At 36.8% G+C, this 17,015-nt stretch overlaps 1 protein-coding gene across 1 annotated transcript; it reads right to left on the bottom strand.

The window, feature by feature from the left end:
• Positions 1 to 5,265: 5,265 nt before the first annotated feature.
• Positions 5,266 to 14,151, bottom strand: LOC109151282. Its single transcript, XM_019299213.1, has 7 exons — positions 14,041 to 14,151; positions 13,338 to 13,413; positions 10,168 to 13,225; positions 6,849 to 9,393; positions 6,278 to 6,732; positions 5,811 to 5,927; positions 5,266 to 5,703 (listed from the first exon to the last, which is right to left on the bottom strand). Exons 2-7 carry the CDS (start codon positions 13,400 to 13,402, stop codon positions 5,542 to 5,544), a joined length of 6,402 nt encoding a protein of 2,133 aa, XP_019154758.1. The 5' UTR covers positions 13,403 to 13,413; positions 14,041 to 14,151; the 3' UTR covers positions 5,266 to 5,541.
• Positions 14,152 to 17,015: the final 2,864 nt, after the last annotated feature.

Here is a 17,015-nt window from a genome sequence, read left to right as displayed (position 1 = left end):
TCCTCGGCACCCCTCCTACGGGGTATGGCATCTAAATTATCATGTACGCTTGTTAAATCATCATCAGTTTATGAGCACGGGGGGGCGGGGGGGGGGGGGTCGATAAGTACCTTTTTAATTCCTCGAAGGATTCTTGGCACTCGTCCGTCCAAGTGAATCATTCTCTTTATTTCATGGCCTCGAAGAAGGGTATTGTCTTATCAGCCGACTTGCTGAGGAAGCGGCTGAGGGTTGCCAGTCGTCCCGTTAACCTCTGAAGATCCTTGATTGAGCTGGGAGGCTGCATATCCATGATTGCTTTGACTTTCTCAGGGTTTAGTTCAATGCCTCTCTTGGATACCATATACTAGGGATGAACATCGGTCGGTTTCGATCGGTTATCGGTTAATAACCGAAATAACTGAAAATTCTACACCCTTCGCATAACCGACCGAAATAACCGACACACATCTCATAACCGAACCGACCAAAAACCGAAAATTTCGGTTGATTATGATCGGTTATTTTTAACCGAGCTTAAATACCTAACGGGCTGAAATTTCTTTAAAAACTTAGTCTAAACTCAAAAATTTAACCACTAAAAATAAATTACTAGTTAAAACAATCCATCACATGAAAATTTCAAAATCAAATGTCTAAAGTTGCAATGTCCTGTTGTCCACAGTCCAAACACAATATTAAAACTTAAAAGTACAAATTAGAAGATAATACTTAATAAGCAATTAAAATTACAACCCCAAGTTTCCAAATGATCTCAATGCCAAAATAAAAGTAGATTAAGTAATGCTCCAATTCCTCCAAATAGCTCACTGTCACTCTAAAGTAGAGTAATGCTCTAATTCCTTCAATGTGCCAAGTTTCAGACTTCCATAGACCATAGTGCTCACTGCTCATTGCTAAAGTGTATAATTTCAAACATTAATAACTAATAAAATGTAGCAAAATCTAAACAAAGCAAAATTCTAATATTCTATAGTGCTTAGTAGCTCATTATCATAGTAGTGCTCACTGCTCACTATCAAAGTGTCAATACGTAAACAAAGCAAAATTTAAAACACTAATAAAATTATATTTTACCTATTTCTTCAATTGATTTGGACTTCTTAATTCTTATGAGTCGATCACAACATCCAAACTAAGCTTTGTCAAATCTAAAAACACATCACAAATTACAATAAAGTTAAATCATAAAACATAACATATTATGATTTATGAAATATGAACTATAAAATAAATTGTTTGGTTTTCGAACAAAAAAAAAAATAGAAAATTTTCTCTTTTTTTGAGAAAAAAAAAAAAGTAAAAACAAGTTATTGTGACTCACGTGACAATGTGCACTTCGCGCTTCTTTTTTTTTTTTTTTAAAGAAACACGAAGTATTTTTTTTTCTATCTCAATAAAACGAATTTATTAGTCGTTTCTCATTATTCAGTACATATAATTGATTTTATTATAGCAAATATGTTAAAAATGAAATGCGATCAACACCATAATAAAACTTAAATTTTATTATGTATCACACACACACACACACACACACACACACACACACACACACACACACACACACACACACACACACACACACACACACACACACACACACACACACACACACACACACACACACACACACACACACACACACACATATATATATATATATATATATATATATATATATATATATATATATATATATATATATATATATATATAGAAAGGTTCCCATGCGATTGATTAAAGTGCGTGAGGTTTGTACTCAATGTGCGTGAGTATTGTGCTTAATGTGCCTGAGATTTGTACTAAATGTGCGTGGGTGTGTAATGTTAATGTGCGTGAGTTTGTACTTAAGGTGTGTGAGTCTTGTGTCTAAGATGCGTAAGTTGTGTACTTAATGTGCGTGAGTGTGTTCTTCATCCACTGTTGTGAAAATTATGCGCATCCACTGCTGCATTTTCTTCTTGTTTTTTGTTTCGAGGTGGTGGAGGAATAGATTTTGTCTTGTTTTTAACATAAAATCAGAACAACCATATGTGCGTTTACATATATCCATCCATTCACACACAATCAGAAAAGCTTCACCCACCTTCTCTTTCTGGTCTGCTTCCTTCTGAGCTCGTAATTCTGGACTCAAGTCACGCACATTAGGTACAAACTTCACGCACATTAAGCACAATACTCAGGCACATTAAGTACAAAACTCACGCACATTAACATTACACAATCACGCAATCTCAGGCACATTAAGCACGCGACTCACGCACATTAAGTATATAACTCACGCACATTAATCTACCGCACAACCGCACGGGAAGCCACAAATGCACCTGATCCCTTCCATATATATATATATATATATATATATATATATATATATATATATATATATATATATATATATATATATATATATATATATATAGTGTGTGTGTGTGTGTGTTTGCGTGTGCGTGTGTGTGTGTATGAATACTACTAACTCTATTACAAATTTATAACATATATTTTGATCATACGAGCAACAACTACAATTGGAACGATCGCTTCTGTTGCTGTGGGCAGAAATCACATAAGATTATGCAGATGTTTGTCTTTCAGGAACCCTTTTAGCAGCAACAATCTTCACGGACAGAAACACAAAGTTTGTAGGATCAGTCTTTCTGCTTCTCCAAGCCAAGAAGACCCACTGGCTCTTGTAACCATGAAGTGAAATTATAATTTTTTTTTTTAAATAACTTGTTGAGCCTTTGATGGCGATTCTTGACACATCCGTAACTCCGTAAGGAGTCAAAGAACCACAAGGAAAATGATAGTGTGGGAGAGGTGTGAAATACACCCAAACCCAACCAAAAGGCTCAAATAATATAAACCTTTCAATTAAAACTCGCAACATATTTTTACAAATGATGAAAATATGTTGCGAGAATTAATTGCAAGTTGTTTGCTAATCGTGAGTATTAATTACAAGTCAATCAAAAGCTCTAACTCCACATAGTTTGTATTTGTAAATCAAACAAATCAAAACAACAAAGTTATTACTTTCAACACAAATAAATTCAGTGTAAAAATTATATTTATGCAAATTTTTTTTTTTTAACATTTGTGGAGTACTATATACATATATAAATTTACAACATATACATATATACGGAGTATCTACTATTCTTACCTTTTTTTTTTTTTTTCGCATAGTTAGATTATATGCCACATCTTCCACATATTATATTTGTGCTTTGCTAAGATTATACAAGTTTGTGTTTTATGATCATAGTAAGCAATTTTGATGGAGGAGTCCACATCATTTATAGCCATGAAGTACACTTTGGCAGTCCGCGTGCTCACCCCACATCGGCTGTTAGCACGCGGATTGCCCACATAGGGCTAATCGGGACATCTTATCTCGGCCGACAGCTCCGCGTGCTCACCCCAGGTTGTGAGCACGTGGAGCTGTCCACATTGGGTAGCGCACCGAGACAAGACGTCTCGGCTCACTGCCCCATGTGGGCTGTTAGCCGAGACATCTTGTCTCGGCTGACAGCTCCGCGTGCTCACCCCACTTGGCGTGTGGCCACGCGGAGCTGTCGACATTGGTCAGTCAACCGAGACAAGACGTCTCGGCTGACTGACCCATGTGGGCTGTCAGCCGAGACAGATGTCTCGGCTGACTGCTCCGCGTGCTCACCCCACATGGGCTGTGAGCACGCGGATTGCCCACATTGGGCGGTCAACCAAGACAAGATGTCTCAGCTGACTGTCCCAAAGTTCCATGTTTAGTTTCTTAGGTTGTCTCGGTCTTCACACCAAATTGACATGCAATATATGGACTATCATAAAAGTTGATACTGGTGTCTGGCTTGTACAATTAATAATTAATTTTTTTTTAGATATATTATACAACTTTGGGTATAAATATGTCCATTTACCTACGTGAGTGTAAACAGAGCATATTATATCCCTTCAGGGAGGTGCAAATAATCTTCCGGGAAGGACAATATAAATAAGGACAAACTGGCAGCCCAAATATATGGAAATCAGGGGTGTACTCCTGTCAATCTTGAGTTTTTGCTCCATATCTTTTATTTTCTTGAAGCTATGCTCAAACATGGCATCAAGAGGTGCACCCCTGAGAATCTTGAGTTTTTGCTCCAAAGATTTCCGATTTCTATTATGGTAAAAAAAAAAAAAAATCGTTTATTTACCATATAGAGCTTTTCCTAAAAATATGATGTATTGTATCGTACTTTTGTAATTTTCAGAAATGAAAAGTGTAATCATATACATTTATATAATTATAAAGTTTTTACTTCTAATTTTTTGTACTACACAAATTATTTATTCACAAATATATGTTTAAATACTTGTATATCATAAAGAAATGTGCATATCGAAATTCCATGCACATTGAGAAATATAACCACATATTTGTAATTCGTAAGTAAATATTGTCTTATCTTTACCATTATATAGTTAGATATACAACAAACACCTTTCAGATTCTTATTTTCTTATGAATTTTGTTCTCGAATCGAAATTCGTAATGTCTTGTTAAATACACATACATTCATTCTAATCAAACTCTACTCTACTTACGTACATAAACAATTCAATATGTAAATGTAGACTTCCTAATAACGACACGCGTGTTGGACTTGCGAATTATACGCCATCCCACTTTAAAAAATATTGCGGTGGCCGGAAACCGGGTAAAAAAAATCATTCCTATTATTGTCAATAAACGTATTGCCATTCCTAGTTCAGTCAAAACCCCTGCTCTTAGGCACATATAGACGAACACTCCATTTTCTAACAAATATCATTGATCACATTTTTTTATAAGGAATGGGATACCATACATATACACATTATTTGCCTCAAGTGAGGTTTGAACTTATCACCTCTCACTTAGGACTTAGGAGAGCAACCCGATACCAATGGACCACAAGCCACTTGGTATCGTTGATCACATTTAATTAGACACATTATTTTAGTGAATGAATATTTAATGCATTGACTAATTGATACTCATAATTAAAACACTATAAATTCAAGAGTACAAGACATCTAATTCTTATGGTATTTCATATAATGAAGTACTCCGTAACAAATATCATTGTATATATCCATAAAAAGAGATAATTTTTTTCTTTCTGAACATTGAAATTAAATATAATAAGGAATTGTTGGCGACGAATATGCAACACAAATGATGAATATAATCTTTGGAAAATTGTCATTTATACAACTACTACATACATACCTGTTAAAGTAATACATAGAAGTTATATATACCTATACTATGGCATGTTGACAATCTTCAATTCCTTCAGTAACTCCACTCCTTTACAAATTTCATATTATCCCGATCGATCCTCGTAGTTTCTTTTACAATTTTACGTATATATCTATATTGTTTTCAATGATTAAAAATAATATAAATCTTTAGGATCAGGGCTGTTTACTAAACAGGAAACTGAGGTAGAATAATGTTATGCAAATTAAAGTGTAGGTAACTTTTTCTAGGCGGCATGGCATGCATTATCTTTACTCACCTTCATTAGATGTCTTATTGGACCAGGCAACCTCAACCTCGAGTGTTCGAGGGGATCCATCTTTGCTTGTATCAGTGGTGACGGTGAAGACTTCACTATAGGTCCCTTCACCCACAATTTTATCAATTTGGATGGACACTTTTCCAAGAGTAGTCTGAAAATTAAAGCAAGTGTAGTCTATAAGGTTTATTTTTTTAAAGTAAGAGAATATTATGGGGATAAACAAATTAAAGCCTATGTGCAAAAGCTAAAGCCAATTACCTTTCCAAAAGTATTTTTGCTTCTGCACAAGATGTACAACTTTTGGTCCGTAGGTGGTGCGTCAAAGTCCCATGTGAACACTTCGTTCCATTCTGGGGAGGTTGAATGGTACACAACCTGAAAAATAAATCAATCACCATTAATACAAAGAGTTAAAATATATTCCTTAATCTATTGTAAAGTTGAGAATAAATGTGTTATGAAAAAAAAAAAAAAAAAGAGTAGAAGTCATTATTATTATTATTTGTTTGGTTGAGAGATATTCAAAGGGGTACATTTGGTAACCCCGCTAAATAGCATTAAGAAGACCTGTGTGACATGTTTGACTGAGAGAGTGTTGACAAGAATCAAACTCCTAATTTTGTACAAGAATAATTGCTCCACGTACTTAACCACTGCACCCCTCCAAGGGCAAAGTGGAAACTAGAAGTAAATTATTAACATAGAAGATTGGATGTATGTGTTACCTTAGTCTGTCGCGCAGGACCATTTCCGATTTTCAGGCGACAAAATGCGTTTGTACCGCCCATGACTTGCTTCAGACTGCTGGCGCGCTTGATGGTAACAGTCAAACTACCCGGCAAGGAATGCAGCAGACTCTCCAGTTTGTCGTGGATGGCAGGCGGGCAGTTTTTCAGCATCGTTTGAAGAACCGGGGTGGCTTCGGATACTGCAGTCGCCTGTGCTCTCGACATGTCCACTGGCATGGAAGGCCAAGACTGTTTCAGTAACAGCAAGGGTGCCAACATCAGCTCTTGAGTAGCTGAGCTGCCAGAATTGAGCCCCGCCACAATGTGGGGGATAGCCTGCGTCGCTGCTTCAGAAGCGTGGAGCTTAGGGAAAGTGGAGAAAACGACGAGGAATGACCTCAGTATTTCTTCGATGACGGGTGTAGGTAAGGAGTCCTGTTTTTCTAGCACAGCTGCATGCGTATTAACAAAACATGCATATTAGAACAACATATTGGAGTGAGTGGAAGATAACCGTTTCATTCTCTTTTTTTGTTTGTTCAAGAAAGAAAGATTCTGATAAATTTACCTGTCAAAGATTTGATCAGCTCAGTTGACGCACAATCTTGAAGAGTATGATTTGAGAAAAGGACCCTTAGCAGAATTGTAGACTGTAAAACGAGCTCTGTGTTGGGAGATAGAAGAAGTTCCTGAATGGCTAATATCCCACCAGAATCTGCCACAGCTCTTCGGTTGTTCCTACTGCGCATGATAAAATTTTGCAGTGCAGAAACCGCCACAATGCATATCTCTTCGGTTTGGTGATTCGATAGCACTCTTGCCAATGCTCGACAAGCAAAAGCAGAATCGCTTGCTCGGGCAAGTCCTTCATGGCGAGAGAGATCACCAAGAGCAAGAGTGGCAAGAAACGTGCCAGGCTGTGATCTAGTTTGTGGGTCCAGCAGATACTGCGCCAGAGGAGCTATGGCATATTTAGCCACTTTCATTTCACGTACCCGGTCCTTGTTAAATAAGGCTTCAAGGAGCTTCCCTGAGGGTTCTTCACATTGATGAGATCTTAAAAGATCTATAAGAGCGTCTATTACACCAGCTTCTGCCATTAATTCAGCACTGGAAGGATCTGTGCTTTCATAAAGAGTGAGCGCGTTTAGAGCAACCATGACAGTGCTCTCGTCTTTTGAGTAGAGTATCTTTACGAGAACCACCAAGGGAACTTTCAAGTAGTATTCTGAATCGGATCGTAGAACATTACAGAGGATTTGTGCTGCTAATTCCAATAACGCATCTGGTGGTTGAGGATCGTCTTGAATAATAAACTTGGAAAGCTCAAAAATACCACCGGCATCAGCAACCTCGTTTGGCCAGTCTAAGGAGATATTTTCCAAAGCCTTGATTGCTGTTTGCTGTAAGTTCAATATACCAATGCCTGCAAGCTGCACAAGGGGCACTACCGCATTTTTTGTCATTATGTCCTGCTTAAAATGCTCTTGCTCGAGGAGATGGGAGAGCAACTCTGTACCAAGCTGTAGGATAGCATGAGACGGGGATTCAAGAAAGTTGATGAGGGGCTGAATGGCTTGGCTTGGAGTAAGTTTGAGAGCATCAAGACTTTGAGGCTTCTCCAAAATGTTCACCAGTGCTTGTAGAACACTATGCTGTCCCCATAAACCGAAATCTGACCGCCGCAAAAGCGTGAAGAGGGGTTCCACAATTTTTGCAGCGGCTGGACTTCTTGAGATTACACTACTATTTGTCAAGACGCGGAATAGTTCTGAAATTGTGGAGCATACAGAAATTGGTGCAACAGGTAAGAGCGCTAGACAGTTATCTATGATTCCTGCTTTCACCATATCCAACTTACGAGGAGTGCGGTCTTTCCCCAACTTTATCATCGCACAAATGCTTGCTTCAATAACCCGATAGTTTGTTCCAGAAACCAGACCAACCAGAAGATCAACAAGATCAAAAGTTGAAGCAAGCTCCACCTGTTGTTCTTCATCAAGCAATCTCTCAAAAGCGCAAACACCAGATTCCACTGCTGTCTCAGAACCAGATTGCATTAGCGATATAAGCGGCTCCATGCATTGTGAAGCAATCGGCACTGTCCTCGACTTTGGATCAGCAAAAATGATAAAGCATAATTTTGCAGCATCACTCTTCAATTCTAAAGAAGAAGAAGATGTCAAAATCTTGTACAAAATCTCGAGGGGATGCGGTTCTGAATTAGTCATCAGCATTGCTTTTGAATTACTATCTGAAGTCAACTTAATCAAGGTACTAATAGTAGCATGCTGTTCACTCTCTGATGCAGACTCGAGCACCTCAACCAAAGGCTGAACTGCATGCATGGACGCTTCGCAAGCCCTGATATTTTCAGCACCAAACAGTTCATTTAAAGCACTGATAGCACTTAGTCTCGCACTTCTTGACCCCGAACGAACAACACCTACAAGTTGAATCATACAACTAGTCGCCGCTTCATATTTAAGAAGATCATGGTTGCCAAACAATACTCTTAGTAGTTCAGATATAGTTGCCTCTGTCAAATCTTGAGGATTTAAACAAAGGTACTTATTCAGACCATTCAGTACTCCAGCTTCTGCCATAATTAACTTGTTTGTATCATTGCCATCAGCAATTTGAGTCAGTAGACGGACAGCAAATGGAGGGGCACCGCACTTATTTGGCATTGGTTTCAAGAGATCCACCAGAAGTGGGATGGTGTTGCGCGCAATGGGACCAGCTCTCACATCTTCAATTTCAAATAGGCATTGCAGCACAACCTGATCAGGGATAGTCACTAATGAAAATTCTATAAAAAGTGCAAAGAGATTTGGAATATCTGTTTCTGTGTGACCAATCAATGTCATTAACCCTCCAATTGCATCTGAATTTGAAACTGCAAGATTTATTCCTTCATTTCGATGAGAAACAAGACTGGACAAGGCTTGAGCTGCAAAGAATTGGTTAAACTCTTCCTCAGATTTCAGAAGCAATGCAATTATGGGTACAAATCTGATAGTTGTTGGTGATGAAACAACATTTGGGTCCTGAAATAATAAAGCCAATAGCAAAGTACTGATCCATAATCCCTCAGAATCCTCGAACCCTTCCTGCAACCATTAAAAAAAAACATTGTGTTCAAAAACTAGTTATCAATAACAACAATAAGTAAGCCACTTCAACTCAAAGGAGTGAATAAACGAGGACCTGTAGTGAAGCTGAAGTCTTCTCTTGTTATTTACTAACAGAGAAGCTCAGAAAGCTAAAATTAACTAAAAATTTATAGTGATAACTATCGTTGTGTACACAATATGCATAAAAATGTGAAAGCTTGAGGGGAAAAATTACTTCACTATATATTTATTATTATTAATTTTCTTTTTTGTTCACTCTTCTTGTTTATAGAATGAGAGCCTAATGTTTACTGGTTTCAAGTTGAAAATAGAATGTGCTGACTTTTACAGTTTTACTATGCTCTACCTACTCAAACAATGAAGAAAGAGATTATTCAATTATTGTACATGAATTTTATATTCTAGATTTGCATTTCAAATTTTTTGTACTCTCTTTATCTCATTTTACCAATCATATTTTCATTTTTAGTCCGTACCAAAATCTTGTCCACGCTCTTAATCCTTACACAAAAGTACAAAAGGAACTACCTGCATACTCATAAAATTTCAACATTTTTAAAAGCAAAAAAAAAAAAAAAATCACAATCAAATTTAACTTTTGACTTCACACGCCTTCAAACAAATATTAACTACTCTGCCTTTAAACTCCTTGCAAAAAGAAATGTGACATACATTTTTGAGATGGAAGGAGTATTGGCAAAATTAACATACATGCAATAGAGACTATTGGATTTTATAACTAGTATATACCTGTTGATTTGTAGTATGCTTTGCTAGCCTGTCAACGAGGATATCAAGCCCTCCAGCTTCCACTATGGTGACTTTGCTCTTTGCATGAAATGAAGAAATTATTGACAGCAACCACATTGCAAGAGTACTTCCCGAAACAGTTACTGAATCAGAAACGTTAAGTTCATCACCTTCCTGGAAGGCTGCATTTCCTGCATACCCTCTAGGTGTTTTAACTTCAATTTCTAAGGAACTGTACTTTGATTTGGGCTTCATCATGCCAACTAATGCAAATACAAGAGGTTTCAAGTATCCAGATGCGTCAAGTGAATCCATCGATTGATGCCTGTAATCCCTGGCAGCACAAATGAGCAGTGCTGTTCCTCCAATTATTACTTCTAGACTGGAGTTTATTATTCTTTCTGCCAATGCAGCTACAGATCTTGATTTTGAGATTAAGAGGCCACTTAGTACAGCTGGTTGTTCCATACAAAGCCTAGACAAGATTTCTATAGCCTTGTCTTGGACAATGGGAGAGCCTTCACCTAGGCATTGTACAAGAGGCTCTGTACTAGAGGGAACTTTAGCAAGGGCAGAAAATGTCGGATTGTTGGAGTTTGCACCTTCTTTAATTTTAGCCAATAATATAATAATATCTAGAGCATTGGCAGCATCATTCCCATCCATAGCCATTGCTTTTAAAGATTCAGCAACACCAAGAACAACAAATCGACGCTGAGCAGGTCCTTTGAGTATATCTGGTATCGGAAAATACTTTAATAGTTGATGCAGGGAACGAGTTGCATTCCTTTTTCCTTCAATTGTCCCTTCCCCCAGAACTCTAGTCAAAGCTGAAGCAACATCTTCATATAGCGCTTCTGTAGCTAGCTCTGGATCAGATAACAAATTAGCCATTGCAGCCATTGCAGTCTCTGCGGAAACAATAGGTGCTGTTTTGGCCATCCTAATTAAATGTTTAATATCCCCATCGGCATAAGTCATCTTATTTGTAGATATTCTCTTGTTAAGACGGGATAAAGCTCCCAATGCTCTAGCTGAGTGTGTTGCAGCACCAGGAGTATCATTCGCCAAAAGCTTCATGCATTTATTAACTAATTCTTCTGTTGCAAGGCTATCACATATATCTTCACGAGCACTAAATAGATCAGAGAGAATGAAAGCAGCACATTCTTTAGTACTCTCATCAGAAGAATTTAGAACCTGCACGAGTGATGTGAACCCTTTATTAGCAGCAGGACCTTCTTCCACAAGGTCATTGTTTGATGCCATAGCAAGCACATGACCCAACACTGGTATAATATGGGTCTTTGAGCTTGGCAAGTCCCCTAGAAGCATTGCTGACAACTGATTGATGGTAGGCGCATCAGCTACACGGATTAGCTTTTTTAGGGCACTAGCAGAGGTCTCTTGTCCTTTAGGCCCACCATTTTTCAGAAGCCACAAGAAAGATGGAATCGCTTCGGCATTTTCAACACATGCACGGATGTCTTCACTGTGGCTGCAAAGAATTTCCAGAGCATGAGCTGCATATTCCCTAGCCTTTAGAGTCCCGTTATCCAATAGATGAACCAGCGGTGGAATCCCACCAGCAGCAGTTATAGCCCACTTGCTGTCCTCAACTTGGTCAGTTAGAATTGCAAGCATTTCAACTGCATACTCTTGCTGTTGTTCACTGGATAGACCAAGAAGTGAAATTAGCAACTGTACTCCTTCTCTCATGCGAATCGATTCCCAGATGCTCATCCCTTGGTTGCATAAACGCATCATAGACAGTATTAAATATTCTTTTACATCAGAAACAGTCATTAATATGAGTCCAGTAAGAACTCTTTTAGTTTTTGATTGGTTAATCAGTTTTGATAAATAAGCATTTCCATACAGATTGATCATGGCTTGAAGTAATCTCTCTTGGACCAACTTGTTATCCCTTGGTTTCAAAAGCATTATCAAAAAATTCTCAATCTTTTTTGCATCAAACTGTTCTGCTTCAGGACTCCGCTCAAAAACCTTAAGAGCATAAGCAAGTGCTCCAATAATATCAGGAACTGGAGCGGCTAATCTTGAGGATTGGGAAAGCTCTCCCAGATAGACAAGCAAAGCTGGCATTCCACCGGATAGAGTGGCTAAAGCTCGCGTAGCATGAAGTTGGAGAGCGTCTGCTTCCTCTCCTTCTATACCTTGTTTGTAAGGAGAAACTACAGCTGCAATAAGCAATGCTACTCCCTGTGCATCAGTAATAAGTTTTCTGGCTTCGGGTGACTTGGAAGAAATAACATTTAATGCCTCAGCTGCACTGGCACGGAGAGAGACGTCATTTTCCTCACCTAAGAAGCTAAGTAGAGTGTCGATTACTCCGGAACCAATTATTTTTGGAATGCATTCGCTAGACGCCAACACCATCCGAGCCAAGAGAGAAGCCGCATTCGACTGAGCTGCAGCATTGTCAGCAGAAAGGTACTTAACAACAACATCAACTCCACCTGCATCAAGAGTTGTTTTCCAGTACCCATCTTTTTCGGTGCAGAGGTTTCTCAGAGCACCAGTTACAAATACCTCCACCACTTTATCTTGATTTCTATCTGAAATCAGTAGTTGCCACAGTGCAGGAACCACACCTTCCGTTGAGAAAATTCTGATGCCCACTGGATCATCCGAGAGCCCACTGGACGTCACCTTGAAAACTGCTTCTGCTGCTGCCTTCCTTGCTTCACCCGTGTCTGACTTGAGAATAGTAAGCAGAGGTGGAATGGATCCCCCTAGAATCACCTTCAACCGCAAATCATCATCTTTACACAGCACACTCAATGTGCCAGCCACGTTAGCTTTGGCAATAGGAGTCCCATTCCTAAGAAGAGATACAAACAGCGGCATTGCTTGGCTGTGTGAACCAATAAGACTCCGGGCTTCCTTTCTTGATTTCACAATGCCTAGCAAGCGCGCTGTGATAAGTTCTTTCTCTGGGGGCGATGATTTGGTGGCATGCAGTTGCTCTATGAGTTGAGTAACCCTCGACATCGTTTTCTTCGAATCATCCATTTCCACACCGCCATTAGGTTCCCTGCAAGAATGCATCCACGCATCTTAAATTTGTCACTAGTTATCATATTTTTGCTTTTCGTGTTGGTCTTTAATTCTTAACAATTGAAACCAATTAACCAACACTAACTAACCTGTTTCGAATAAACGGTGAAACTTTCTGATCCCACAGTTCAGATGCAGAGGACAGCCTCGACATTTGCCTCCTGCCTGCACAATTGCATCAATTACAATTCATCAAACAACATCTATCTCACATTGGGATTACAAATGCAAAACATCCTACAAAAAAATCACAAATCACCAAGCAAAAATAATTAAATAATAACTGAAATATCAAAAATGAAAATAAAAAAATTGTTTATTTTACCTTAGACCTAGAGTTTCAGGAAAATGCTGCCCAAATGAATACACTTGCTAGATTATAATTTCACAATAACGAAGCAGCAAATTCCCAATTTCTCTTCCAACATATCCGAGATTACATCTAAACATGCATGCTTACATATGCAATTTTCGATTTTATTATGTCTATATGTGCGCGATCATTCGCCTCAAGATACATGCACGTAAACACAAAGATGTATATATATGTGTATATATATGTATAATAGCCTAATAGGCGTGCATGTATACACGCGTTCTTAGATAATAATCAAGAAATAGGAAATGAAAAATATAACATTGCCTGCAGATCAGAGCTGAAGAGCATGTGAAGATTTTAAGATAGTTTCGTAACTATGAAATTTAAGAAAGGATCGAATATGCAGGCATCATATCAATATATTTTGTTGAAAATATTTTTGAAAAAAGATAGATGAAAATGCTAAAGCATACCTTAAAGGAATAAAATCGTTTCAAGCTAAGAAGAGCAATGTTAATGGAGGGAGTCTCGGAGGTGTAGAAAGGGAAGGGAGAGAGAGACAGAGAGAAGAGAGAGATTTTCAAGGTACATTCCTTCTCTCTCTCTTACCTTCTTATTTCCAGGAATATTTTCTTTTATTACCATTTTTATTTTGCATTCTGGAACCACATTTTCACTTAATATATGAGGCCCTGTATTGCTCTCTATAATTCTGTTGTTAGTTTTATTCATGTTCATCCAATATAAACTGAAGAATAAAAAATCGATTATAATAAGGAGAGTGGTATTAAATATTTTAAATTTAATTTATATTAAAGCAAGGTTGCAAAACACGTAGGCGCCGATTATTTTTATTTTTATTTTTATTTTTTTAATTTTCTTTAAATGTAAAAAAAAAAAAAATTTACTAATAAAATATAAGGTTCTCATCGTTTTTTCTTACAAATTATTTATTTAAGTGGCTATAAAATTGTTTAAAATATTGTTGAAACTATCTAAATACATAAAAACTAAATTTAAGAGCAAAAGAAGCATTTTTTTGAGTAATTGGTGGGGCAAACCGCCTTTGACTGTTTGCGGTGGGTAGATCTCGAAAAAATACGCGATTTGAAAAAAAATTGTCCAAAACAGACAACCGAGTCAAAAGTTATGCCTTCGTAAAGTTTTTAACCTAAACCCTAAAAAGAAAAAAAAAAAAAAAAAACCGTCGGTTCGGCCGGCTAGGCGGTTTAGACAGCCGCCTAGCCGCCTGGGCACGGAGGAGGCCGATTCTGGCCTTCCTCGCCGCGGTTAGGCGGCGCCTAGCGCCTAGGCACCGATTAATCGGTGCCTATGCGCGATTTTTGCAACATTGTATTAAAGCATGAGAGCTAAGAATAGAGAACACAGCAACATTGGTTAGAATGTATGTATTTAGAAAGTCGGTCTTGTGTGAGATCATTTTGTGTGGAATTATAATATTTTTTTAGTAAAAAATTAATATTTGTTAACTCTTAAAAGAGAAAAGTATAACATATTTAAGATTAGTCATGAATAAGATGGTGTAATATTTTTTTAGTAAAGAATTAATATTTGTTAACTTGTAAAAAAAAAGTATAACATATTTAAGGTTAGTCATGAATAAGACGGTGTTCCACAATTTTTTATGTATTTTATTTCATTTGGACACATTTATGGTTGTAATTGATATCAGGAAAATAAGCATCAGCCTTACAATTACTGCTCCCTATGATCTCACCTTAAGTTTGAATCTATATATGTATCTATTTCTTTTTTTTTTTTAAAAGTGACTCTAATGTGAGACTACCTCACTGATCCGACAAATTATGCTGTGCATTTGTGTGCATCATGTATGGTGCATACGGATGCAAAAACGATGTCGTTTTATTAAAAACGCGCGTTCCACTTAAAAAAAAAAAAATCAGTTTCGATTCCCAGCAACAACATTATGTTGTGCATCATTTGAACTATATATCCAAAATCAATGAACTAAAAATCCAGAATCAATGAACTAAAAATCTATTTAAGCAATGAACTAAAAATACAGAATGAATGAACTAAAAATAGTGGATGAATGAACTAAAAATCCATAATGAATGAACTAAAAATTCATAATGAATGAACTAAATATCCATAATGAATGAACTAAATATCCAGCATGAATGAAAAAAAAAAAATCAATTTCGATTGACGTCTAAATATCCAGAATCAATGAACGAACTAAAATCCAGAATCATTGAACTAAAAATCCAGAATCGATGAATTAAAAATCCAGAATCTATGAACTAAAAATTCAGAATGAATGAACAACATAATACTGTTGAGGGGAATCAAAACTGATTTTTTTTTTTAAAGTGGGACGCGCGTTTTTAGTCAAAACGACGTCGGTTTTGCATCTGTATGCACCATGCATGGTGCACACATATGCACAGCATAACGATCCACTGATCCTTATCTATGAAACAGATCGAGTCATAATGAAAATACAATACTTATGTTGAAAAATGTAATACTAATCAGGAATAAATAGTTTGTTACTTATAAAAAAAAAGTGTAATACTGTTGAGAAAAATGTAATATTTAAGGTTGAATAGTTACTTATGAGATAAAATGTAATACTAATAATGGATGAATTGTTTAATTGTTACTTGTGAGAGAATGCGTAATACTTATGACGAAAAATGTAATATTTTTTATAAAAATGTAATACTTTTAAATCAAAATGTAATATTAAGAGTTGAAGAGTTACTTATGATAAAAAATTGTGATACTTATGTGAGAAAATATAATACTTAAAAAAAAATAAAAATAAAATCTCACATATGAAGATCCGTGAGACAGTCTTATAGGAGAATTTGTCTAAAAAAAAAAAGAGTTAATATCACAAATCGTTCTCTGATTATTAGGCTAGTACTCCTTTTAGTCTTGAATTTTTAATTTGACCAAAATATATACCTTGACATTATTTTTGACCAAAAATAGTTATTTGTTACTAATTATGTCAAATGGGCACTAAAAACAAGGGTATTTTTGTCAAATTCAAGTATATGGTGGCGAAATTGACCAGAAAGTTCATCTATTAATACATTTTCAACACAATGGCACCAAAAATGTTTCCCAATACTCATAGTTGGTAGTGGGAAAAAAAAATCTTCAAGTTCATGTATAATGTCTCAGCTTCTTCTAGTTCATTAATGCACCGATTTTATTGTGGTGATCTCATCCCAATTCGTTATTATCAATGTAGTAATGAGTTGAGTTTCAAACATCATGAGCTAATGACAATCCGTTTTAGGAATATGTTGGGAGTAATGTAAATTTTTTATTTTTTATTTTATAAATCGTCATTTACATTTATATTTAGAGTTAATACCTAAAATCGTCATCGACTATAGTGGTTTTTCTCAATTTTGTCCTAAACGACTTTGGTGACCTAATATCGTCCCAG

This window comes from Ipomoea nil, unplaced genomic scaffold (assembly GCF_001879475.1).
Source record: "Ipomoea nil cultivar Tokyo-kokei standard unplaced genomic scaffold, Asagao_1.1 scaffold2283, whole genome shotgun sequence".
In the NCBI taxonomy this organism is placed as follows: domain Eukaryota; kingdom Viridiplantae; phylum Streptophyta; class Magnoliopsida; order Solanales; family Convolvulaceae; genus Ipomoea; species Ipomoea nil.
Note: the sequence above shows the minus strand (reverse complement) of the source record. Positions and strands in the feature narration are given on the sequence as shown.

Excerpts from the sequence above, each read along its gene's own strand:
- LOC109151282 (XM_019299213.1), bottom strand. The coding sequence starts at position 13,402 with ATGTCGAGGCTGTCCTCTGCATCTGAACTGTGGGATCAGAAAGTTTCA. Across the intron at positions 9,394-10,167 it reads AGCATACTACAAATCAACAG|GAAGGGTTCGAGGATTCTGA; the intron begins GTATATACTAGT and ends TAATGGTTGCAG. Across the intron at positions 6,733-6,848 it reads GCTGATCAAATCTTTGACAG|CTGTGCTAGAAAAACAGGAC; the intron begins GTAAATTTATCA and ends ATACGCATGCAG.